Genomic DNA, 11,688 nt, shown 5'->3' with positions numbered 1-11,688 from the left:
GTTCAAATGACGTCTAGTAGGTGGAGAACAGGGATGCTACTGAACATCCTACAATGCACAGGTCAGCAGCCCCCCACCCCGAAGTGTCAATAGTGCTGAGGCTGAAAACTCCTGATCTAAAGGGAGAAGCTGGGGTTAGACAGGGCAGACAGGAAAACTCCGGCAAACAACCCTAGAAGAGGAATCCTCTCCTCAGGACCCCGCTAGCAGTTATAACTCACATAACTTTGTTCGAGAAATGGGACTCAGAATTAAGACTTGTGCTATTGTGATTTATAAGAAAAATAGAAATTTGGTCAGGTGACTAAAATGTATTTCCGATATATTGGGTTGTCGGAAAAGTCATGACGCATTTTTGCAACGAAAAACATGGAAAAAATACGTCATGACTTTGTCAACAACCTAATATATTTGGTCTTCGTCCATGGGTCCCCGACTCACACAGCTCCCCAAACCCTTCCAACTTCCTAAGTGTTGAGAGTGACAATGGTTGTCTCTAGTTATATTCATGAAGTGACTTTTGGACCTCATCTAAGAATGGGGACTGGAGGTTGAATTGATCGCCAATGGCTAAGGACTTAATGAATGCTGACTGTGGAAGGAAGCCTCCATAAACACCCAGGAGGACAGGGCCCGGATAGCTTCCGGTTGGGGGGCATGTGGAGGAGGGTGGTGGCCACGGGGAGGGCACGCGAGCTCCGCGCCTTCCCCACACCTGGCTCTATGCGTCTCTTCCACCTGGCTGTTCCTGAGTTACATACTTTTATAACACACCACTGATCTAGTAAAGAAAATGTTTCTCCTAAGTTCTGTGAGTCACTCTAGCAGATTAATCAAACCCGAGGGGGTCAGGGGAACCTCTGATTTATAGCCAGTCGGTCAGCAGCACAGGTAAACGGTGGGTTTGCGGCTGGCATCTGAAGTGGATGAGAGGGCAGAGCAGGACAGAGCCCTTAACCTGTGGAATCTGACGCTATCTCCGGATAGTGACAAGAGAACATTTCTGAGGTGTTCTCCATTAAATTGCAGCGAGCTGCAGAGTGAGGGAAAGAGAATAGTTTGCCTGTTAAGAGCTGGGGGCCAGCTAACAAGACTGCACATTCCTGAGTGGATGTTGGAACTTTGAATGGACCTCCAGGTGGCTATTTCTGTGAGTATCTAAGAGACGAGCCAGGTGCCACTGAACCCCAGGAGCCTCTGCTTTTTGTTTATCCGGGAGCTTTCTGATGGCCCTCTATAACCAATCCCAAGGGGCAAGCACTTCCCTAGGGACCCTGGGCCTATCCCAGTACCAGCTCTGCTTTGCTCCATCTCCTCCCCTTTACAGCTAATGTAAACTCATGCAGACAGCTTACAGTCTTTCTCCTCCTATTTGTATAAAAACGCTCCCCAGCTGCAGGACAGCGGCATGTTGACTTTTCCACCTGGCACTGCTGCTGGTGTCTTAGACTTCATGCCCCAGGACCTGTTTCTTTTTTTTTTCTTTTTGCTACCAATGGCCCAATAAACTCTTTCTTTAAAAAAAACAGACTTTCAGCCCTGGAAGTTAAAAATTTCAACAAGTGTCAGAATTGAGTCAAATTCTTGGACACCCTGCTGGTGTCTGAGAATTGCTTGTTGGGTGTGTGTGTGTGTGTGTGAACCCCCAACACAGTACACATGGAAATTGTGATCTCAGAACACTGAGACTCATAGGTCAGTGCACTGATTTAAACAAGCAGCAGGAGGGTGAAACATGGTCCAGTAAAATAGATGAGGTTTGTCCCCCATTTTTGATTTTCTTTCTAAGATAAAGCAAACCACTCATTAAAGAGACTATAAGCATTAAAGAAAGGGAAGTTCTGGAAAGACCAATTCCTCAGAAAGTCCACAAAGTTCACTGGATGGGCCAATATCTGCTCATGCTATGGCCTCAAAGATGAAATTAAAAACCTAAGTAAACATTCTGGTTCGATCATTTCCGGCCAATTTTGACATTTTGCTTGCTTGGCGGAGCTCTTTAGTGCCTAGTTTGAGTCCACAAATCAATTTATAATTAAGAATTGGTGCCTTGGGCTAGATTTAGTCCAAGTCCTTCATGGTCATGATAGTTTGAAAATACAGATTAACCCTATTATATTAAGACATGCTACTGAAATCTGTTTGAGTGGCATGGAATTAAGAGAACCACTGAATTACATGAAAGAATGCTCATATCTCAGTTATAAGCAACCGAGACATTTTCTATGAACTCTTCTTTCTGAAAATGCTTTTAGATTTGGGGATTTTTATTTTTACTTTAAGCCAGTTAAACTCTTAAACCTCAGTATTTTTTTTTCTCTGTAGAAAAAGGAGGTAAGTCCCCACACCCCTCCGGCTGTGGTAAAGATTAAGTAAGATTATGCACCTGAGTTCACTTTGTACTAACTGGGTCACCCAACTAGTGTTCTAAAACCCAAAGGCTTTTTACTCTAGTTTCTTACTTGAATTTCATGTGGTCCGCCTAGGTAATTATTTCCATTTTACAGATAAGGAACATAAGGCTCAAAGTACATAATCTGCAAAATATAGGATTAGGTGCCCTCGATTAAAGCCAGAAATAAAGGAACTTGAATTGAAATAGACTCCAAAACTGGAAAATAAGTTTCATAGGCCTACCCCAGGAACAGTTTCCAAGACTAAAGGACCAGGAAAAGCATGAGAAATGACTGAAAAATCACAAGTACTCTAAAAGGTGGCACACTCAATTCTCTTCAGTGCTCTCTACTTGGATTTAAAGACCTCAGAGAGACAGGTTTGGAGTCCCCCTCACTCTATCTTTTACCTGAAGGGTTTACCTAAGGGTGGTAGTGGATGGGATTCCAGGATGCTATTCCTGGGGAAAGTTAAAAAAGATAAGGGGGCAAGAACTGAGGGGAAGCTATGGAAAGGGTTGAAGAAATCGGTCAAGAAAAGGCTTGTCGGGGCCAGCTGAGTGGCTCAGTTGGTTAAGAGTCTGCTTAAGAGCACGAGCTCTGAGCAACAGGGCCATTGGTTCGAATCCCACATGGGCCAGTGACGCTGTGCCCGAGCTGAGCTGCCACCAGGTGCCAGGATGGCTCAGCTGGTGAGAGCAAGTGCTCCTAATGACAAGATTGTCTGTTCGACGGTGGGTTATGCCCACCCGCAGCTGGGACTGAACTCAGCACCTTGAGCTGAGCTGCCGCCCGGGTGGCTCAGGGGATAGAGCGTGCGCTCTTAACAGAAAGGTTGCCGGTTCAACTCCCACATGAAAAAAAAAAAAAGGCTTGTGTACTAGGAAAGAAAGTGAAAGGTCCTTGACCACAAATACCATCTTTGGTGTGAGGGTGTCTTTTTTTGAAAAAGTACTAGGAATCACCCGCTTGGAAAGAGAAAACATAAAAAAGGATCCTGACTCCAAAGTCCTCACCACAAGCTTCTATGCATGAGAACAAGATCTCACTGGTTTTCTTGTGGTTCAAGAAATACCAATGGGAACGGGCTAGGAAAACGAGACTTCTCAACTTCAAATGAGATGGCGGCTTCTCCGAATATGAATTCTGAGAACCTTCATCCATGTACTGACAAGACATACCTGGAAGATATGTCTAGCCTGTAGATAACTGTAGCTTCCAGAATGAAAAAGAAACATCCTAAGGAACACCATTGGATGACTTAAAAAATGTGCAAAGTTCCCAAGAAGTACAAATTCAGTAATGTACAGAATAACAAAGGAAAGTTGCTATTTAATCCAAATACAACCAAGAGCTCAGTCATAGTCCATTCTTGGTTTTTATCAATAGCCAGATACAGGGGGGAGGCGGGAGAAGCCCTTAACTGAGGTAGTATACACGTTTTAAGAAAGCAGCATTAAGAGCTGCTTTCAGACACCCACGCAATTTTTTTCACATATACAATTCTTAAAATTAGTTCCAGGAAGTTCTTGTAGACTCCAACATGAAAGAAATGAACTAGCCCATCCCTCCAGTTTTTCTCTGCGGTTTTAGTCTTACTTTCAGAAAATTTTACTTCACGGAACAATCCTCAGTAACAATTTCTTCATAACGGGCATGGCTATTTGTTATTAATTCTATTATCGTATTCTTTTGTCACCTGATAGTGAACCTCAGACTTTAAATCGAGGTAATTTACAAATGTTTAGCATGAGTGAAATCCACAGGCTATCAAGTATTTCCTCAATCCTTTTTGAAATCTTAGCTCTCTAGTTTTAGATGTAAAGTATAATGCCTATTTTCCATACTTCAGCACTTTACACCTACGACTCAAGGCGGCTTGAAACCAGTCCCAGTCAAGTCTCTGGTTATAATGCCTTGGTAATTCCCCTGAAATTGCAGGAACAGATCATGTCAAAAGTTCCACTGTGTTTGCTTTTGATCTTGGGAGATGTCACGGGATAGGAGCCTTAGTGTTTTAATATACAGAAGTACCCAGTTTATTTTCCAGTTTAAAATCACATTTTCAGGATCACGTTTTAAAAACACCCTCACATTTTGATTTTGAATACAGGCAAACTATTGTTGACTTATCCAACATACTAATTTAACAGGACCCTCATCTGTCTGTCTCTGGGGCACAGGTTGTCTCTATATTTTAAGGGCTTTTGCGCAGCTTTTCAGATGGTGAGACTAACTTTTCCCATCTTGATGTTCAATATTAATAAGTGCAGTAAATTATAAACTGTTAGAGGCTTTGGGTAAACACTGGAATGTTGCTGGTAGGCACTGAACAAAAACTTATATAATCTTGGTTCTCATTTACTGTCTCTTGTTAAACTAGCAAGCTTGTTACTAAGCCAGTTCTTTTCGATTTGTTGTTGTGTATATCATGGCTCCTTAAGACTTTCATGTTGAAAAAGGTATTTATACCCACACTCTTACAATGATGGAAGATTTATAATTTTAAATGCAAAAGCAACAGAAACTCACTTGGACATTAGGTTACAAACATCTCCATTTTCCATGAGACCTCTAGAAGTCACCCTGAGGGCCTAGAAATGTGTGGTTTCTCTTTAGCTATTTCCCTCTTTTGCCTTCCAATCCCCAACAATGAACTGTTCAATGAACTGTTTACTATTTAGAATATCTAACCTTTCCCTATGGAAGTTCTCTTGCACTGATGTACAAATGCACTTTTAAAACGTAAAAGCAGATAAACACTAATATGGAGGCAGCACAGAAAAACCTCAAGTGGCAGGAAAATTTAACATTCTTTCACAATTTTCAATTTCTTCACATGGTCAGTTAAAGACGCTTAATAGGAAACCATTACTCAGATATTCAAGTCGGAAGGTATGACAGTTTAAAGAGAACGGTTAATGTTTATTAAATGTCATCTTCTAATTAGGTTTCTCAATGTCCTTCCCTATTTCATCAGTGCTCCACTGCCCAGTTACTTAGATCACTAATAGAAAATGGTTAAGGCATGGAATAGCCATAAAGCAGAGTATTACTGCAACAACTGAATTACATTGTCGAAGTATACAGACATGGAATAGACGCTCATGATATGGTATAAACATCCCTAACCCCCACTATTTATAAAAAATTGTGGAATGAGAGAAGTAGAAATTTGAGGGGAGGATAGGGTAGCCAATTGAGAACCAGTGTCTGTCTTTATGCTAACAGGTTCACTGATAAGAATAGCTTGAAGTGTACAATATACCTATACCTATTTCCTAAATCTAATTATTCTACATTCACTCTTGCTAAAAACTTATGTTGTCAGGGGATTCTTTTGTTAAAATCCTTTATAGAATTACATATAAATACGTATCATAATTAAGCTGCTGGCCAAACCAAATGTTCTCAGCATCTATTCTCCAAGGTTGTAAAAACGAAATATTGTCAAGTCCTTCTCAATAGGTTTGCCCAATTCTTGATTATTCACCTTGCAGATTGTACAGTGTGGGGCTTCCATTCCCTGGAAACACAGGCCCACAGAGTTCCTGGAGCCTCTCTCCTCTCAGTACTTCCATCGGCAAGAAAAGTAACCCAGGCATGAAGAGGAAAGGCAGACCCAGACGTAGGACTTGGTAAAAGTGCTTGAGTTTGGCTAACATTAGTTTCAGACAAAGTTTTGGCTTCCTCTGCTAAGAAAAGCCTCCATAGTAGATTATTTTCAAGGTCCCCTGAAAAATCTTGACCTTATATTGGGTAAAAGTTGAGAAATTCATATTTACCGGTCATTCCATCTATGTAGGAATTGTATAAATACTATAATACACCCAAATAATTTAACTTTCATACTTCTGGAGGCTAATTCTAAAATTAGCAACATTATTTTAGGGCAATGATCTTGCCCATCATCAAATCCATACACATCCTGTCTCCTAGCACAGCCTAAGAGTTTGTCCAAAACCTACAGTTGAAAGACTTACTATGGGCTGTGTAATACCTCTTAAATATTAAGAGTGAATAGAATAATTTTGGTTTCTTTAAAACGATCTAAGAAATATGTTTATTCTTAACAAATGGCAACAATTTACTCTAATCGGCATCATCAGTCAATTTCATCAATGGAGTAATATTTTTATCAACCACAAAACCTTTCCGAAGGTACTTAGCAAATGGAAGTTAAAAAGTCATACCTTCATATTAGAAAAAGTTAGTTCTTATAGATTTGGTGATAAAAAGACAAAAATCCTCAACAAAGGATAGACACTAAATAGAGTCTAAGCTGGATTTAGGATTTTGGTTAACATATAATGAATAAACGTCATTTACTATTTATAATTAGCTTAACAGTGATTATTTGTGGTCAATTACACAAACATGCAACTAAATAATCTAAAACTAGGTAAATCTCTAATTTTATTATAATGTAACACTATTTAAAGAAAAAGCTAAATTTGAATAGGAATGTAAGTGACACATTCAATACTAACAATACACTAAAAAATTACTACAAGAAAAGAACACAGGTAGCTGGACAGGGGAAACTTTGTAAAAGGAAATTTCCAACTTCGGTAAATAGGTATCTTGCAGTCTAAACTAATGATTACATGAAAAACACCAAGGAGAATACATTCAAGTTAATGGAAACAAGTCTTTATTAAGTAACTTTTAATATCAGAAAAATAAAACTCTTATAATTCTCTTTACAGCAAATATATAATATCAGTGCTTTGGCCATCTTAAGTTAAAGGCCCTTTATCATAAAATATATGGTTTTAAACTTTACTCAAATTGAATTTATAATCCCTATGACTTCCCTACATATACATAACAAAAGAGTGTAGTAAAATTAGCAAATACTAAACTATATTGATAATTTATCATTCTTAGTTTGTGGTTTTTAGAAACAGTACACGCACCTAATATATATGTCGATTCCTTGGCTTATTAGTTGCAGTGTACAATGCAACAAAATACAAAATACATGCTTGGTGAACATTCGTTCATATCTACAAGACGGCAGCTAAAGATTAGGTTTCAATACTGACATTTAACTATCCTACAAGCAATTAGCATTACATCATAATATGCCATCAAGGCAATTTTTTTATACTGAAAAATCAAAATAAAAACCGTTATTTGTAAACTTTTATACGAAATGTAACTCTTCAAGTGGAAATAAAAAATAAAATTTGTCTATTTACTATTCAATACACATAGGATTTCAATTTTTGTTATACTGAGAAAAAAAGTTCTTTTGTGTTGGGAAAATAATGCTTCAAAAAATAATTAGTAGAAAAACCCACCAGTATAATGTTTTGTCCTTTCAATGCCAGCATAGATTTGGGAACATACTGAGGATGAAATTACAGACATCCACAGGTGAAATGTAAAAGTGTATCTTAAAGAAATCTTTCCTTGTGATTGGAAATAGTTTTGAAATGAAGTAAACTGATTGGAGGTCGTCACAGCTGCTTTTGTGAATTATGCTAAGGGCATTATAACCCCTCTCTCCCTCCCCCTTCCCTAAATTACTAAAAAATAAAAATATATTTATAATGTGCAAGACAAATATGGATTGAACATAAAATGTTTCACATTTTGATCTAGAGTCTAAAAATTAATCAATAGCTTGATCAGACAGACTAGGGAATGGAATGTTCGCATCCTCAATTATTAGCCAATATAGGTGTATCCCAAAGCCCTTCCTGAAATGGGAAAACCCAGGTGGCCATTTCCACATTCGCCAAGGGAAACAATGGGTAGGAATTCACAATCGACACAATTGCATTCCTGATCCACTGATCATACCAGCCGTGAGCACTCTGGGCGAGATGAAGATCAATGTAGCAGTTTTTGTCCCAAATTATAACCAGTAATTGAGTAAACTGCCATTAGCCTACTATTACCAATAAGGAATCACAATGCATTAAAAAGTTATTTGTAATCCTGCAGAATTAGGCGTAAGTTGTTGTAAAATAAAAAAGAAACAAACCTGTTTTGTCAAAACTGGCAGTGTAAAGAAGGCAGCACTGGAAGTGTCTGAATCATCTGTAATGCCAAGTACCCTCCATAAACTCTTAATGTGGCTAGGCTTTGGGACCCACTGTTTTTAAATCTTAGACGTATACTTTTCTCATAGGTTCACACAACCTATGAGTATCTTCACTCAGCCGAGTTGAACTTCAGCTTTAGCAATTCTTATACAAGCTATGTCTCTGGGTCTACAGGATAATATTAATAATTCAAACCAAACTAATAGACAAGAGACCACTTAGGTTTAGTGTTACCATAGCAGCCTTTTATAAGTTTACTAACAACTTTAGCCTAATCCCAATAAAGCCTGATAACAGTCATAAGAATTCATTAGGAAGTTTACTGGGGTACCATTATACCCATGCCTTTATGAGTCCATAAAGAGATATAGTATTTATGTATATATATATAGTTAAGAGTGAATTTGGATTGCCTGAGTAACAGCGGTCTGGCAAACTGGACATGATGGCGTTCTCTTTTCACATATCTTGTTGGCACATTCCATGCAGAAGAGGTTGTGGCCACATGGAACTAGGGCAGCAATAACTTCATTCTCAAAGCAAATCACACAGTCGTGCTTTCGTCTTGATTCTGGAGGTGAGCTAGAGGTGGAACCACCATTGGAAGAGGAGTAACTATTGGTACCATTAGAAAAAGCAGGGATGTATATTGGAAGGCCAACATGGTTGCCTGTACTAGGTGGGTCGCTCCTAACCCTCCGAGCAAGTGGGTGTTCAATGCTCTCAGGAAATGTAGGAGACAGACGAGGAGTAGATGGCTGACTTCCTCTGCGCTGAGTCTTCATGTTACCAGAAGGATCACTCCCAAAGCCAGAGAGTGGGTTAACTGGTTCAAATGGAGTCCAGATAGTTTGAGTGGATGTTGGTAAAGAGTCAAAGGCAGGAGAATCAACTGCAAGGTCTTCCGAGCCTACAGATGGTAGTGTATCCCCAAACCAAAAGTTTCCTGTGCTAAATGGGCTTGTTGGACTAAAGTCGGCCAGCCTATTGCTTCCAAAGTAGGAATCTGTAGAACCACTTCCCAGAGAACTAGAACTATCATTGCGATAATTGGATATCATTCTGGCGCGGCTAGGAGGAACTGGGTTGGAGAGCCACGCAGAGCTGAGAGTGCCACTTTCAAAGCTTACGTCGGTACCGTTGTAATGGAAATCATTCTCTTCATTGAGCTCAATGTAGTTTCCTGTACGCATGGCAATATGCATTTCTATTTCTTCTCGTGCTCTGTCAACATTTTCAGGCATCCCTGTCACTTCAAAGACAGGCTCCTTATCTCTGCTCGGAGTTACTATGTACGTGTGTGTCTGCTGCTGAATTCTTTTAATAGTTGCTCCTTTGGGTCCAACTACTAATCCTACCACACGATAGGGGACCCTGACTTGAACGGTAGTTTGGCCGGGCAGATTAGGGCTACAGGACAACCCTCCCAGGGCAGGGCCATTTTTGTTTCGAGATGCACGAATCATGGAGAAGTGCTCTGCAGCTGAGAGGATTTCTCTTTTGGCCATGGCAACATCTTCTTTCCGTCCAGTGACAACAAAAATGGGCTCTTCACCACGAACAGGTGTCTTGATATACGTGTTTGTCTTGGCTCTCAACGCTTTAATCTTACAACCTGTTAGAAAGAAAATAGTTCATAAGAATCAACATCTACTTCAACAGTATTGATAAAGACAAGTCACAGAAAGCTCCTTTCAAGCTAAACATCTGCTTCTGGGCAGCTGGAGTACTCTACACAGGAAAGCTATGCCACGAGGGGTCTGAACTTCAGAACTCTAAGGCTTACTACCCTGGCAGGGTGTTGGTGGCAAAGAAGACCACTAATGTACATGTGAGACATGTAGTATTGCTCGTCTCATTTAATCTACACAATAACCTTAAGAACTAGAGGATTATATTCCTTTTACTGTGAAGGAAAATGTAGCACAGAGGAGTTGTATAACTTGTGCAAGTTTACACAGCTAGTAAGTAGCAGAGCCAGACAGAGTTAAACCTACCTGGACTTCAAAATCTGTGGTCTTTTTTATTAGTCCAAGAACCTAAAATTTTACACAACTATACCATACGATAAAAGTTCTTTAACTGATTTCCACTGAATTGTCTTATCACTTTAACTTAACATTACTCTTTCCTCTGTAAAACTCAATGGATGACAACAGCAAAGTTCTCAGCTCATGAGTCATTTTGCTTTGGCTCCCCATCCGTTGAATTTTAGGCTTACCAAGAACCAGCTGTTTTATCCCCATACCTGTTTATGCTAGTTGTACTTATGTGCTAACTAAATTAACTATTACACAAACCAGTGAAATATGAATACTAAAAGACACTGTACTTATATGAAAATTAAGTTGATTATTTTTGAAAATTTCAACAAAGATGAGTAGCTTAAAGAAAAAAAAGGGTGCTGCTGAACTATATAGGGGTGAACAATGGTAAAAGCCTGGGGTAAAAAAACTAACATAGAATGACTTTGCACTCATTGTAAAGTTCTTGCTAAATTCAAAAGAAACAATTGGAAATTGTATGGAATATGGGCATTGGATGTGGCTTTATTGAAGGACTACTCTGATTGACAGACCCCGTCTCAAATAAAAGGCCTTGGCCCCAAATCCTAAGTATATTTAAATTAAAATAAAATATCTAAGACACATATGCATAACTATCCAAGATTCTCTACTTTAACTTTTGGAGTAATCACCCATTACCAGTGCCAGCTTTGTAAGATCAGAGAGCTTCAAACTGTAACTTAAAAGTGTCAAATATACAACTAAAGCATAAAACTCTGGGGTTGTAGTTTTCAAAGATCTTAACATGAAGCTTGCCAGAATAGATATACTCTCATGAATATATTGTGTGCTATTCCTAGTTCTTCAAAATAAAGAAACTAGGTGATGTTGAAGGTACTCATCACCATCTGGAAAGGTCTTTTTCTTAAATTTTGCCTTATTTTTTGCCCCCTCCCCCCCCGCATATATTCATAATGTACAAAAATAGTCTTTATACACATCATTCTAACCTGCATAACTGCTATAGTGCCCACCCCCTGCCCCACAAACACAGGTTTCCTTGCCCTCCCTCCAGTCTCGCCTCACTTGAATCCATTATTCACTTTAGTCAGGTTATGCTTTCTAAATAAGCACAGATCACATGGTCACTTCTTTGCACCAAGTGCTTAATGGCTCCCTTTTACCTTAAGGTAAATATGGCCTCCAGTCAGTCCGCTCTTCACCTGGTACCTG

The 11,688-nt window shown here is 39.3% G+C and overlaps 1 protein-coding gene across 1 annotated transcript; it reads right to left on the bottom strand.

Moving 5' to 3' along the window:
* Positions 1-7,024: 7,024 nt before the first annotated feature.
* On the bottom strand, positions 7,025-10,105 carry MEX3C (mex-3 RNA binding family member C). Its single transcript, XM_019627534.1, has one exon. The coding sequence runs from the start codon at positions 9,955-9,957 to the stop codon at positions 8,842-8,844; it is 1,116 nt and encodes a 371-aa protein (XP_019483079.1). The 5' UTR covers positions 9,958-10,105; the 3' UTR covers positions 7,025-8,841.
* Positions 10,106-11,688: the final 1,583 nt, after the last annotated feature.

The sequence above is a fragment of the Hipposideros armiger genome, unplaced genomic scaffold (assembly GCF_001890085.2).
Source record: "Hipposideros armiger isolate ML-2016 unplaced genomic scaffold, ASM189008v1 scaffold_736, whole genome shotgun sequence".
NCBI lineage: Eukaryota > Metazoa > Chordata > Mammalia > Chiroptera > Hipposideridae > Hipposideros > Hipposideros armiger.
Note: the sequence above shows the minus strand (reverse complement) of the source record. Positions and strands in the feature narration are given on the sequence as shown.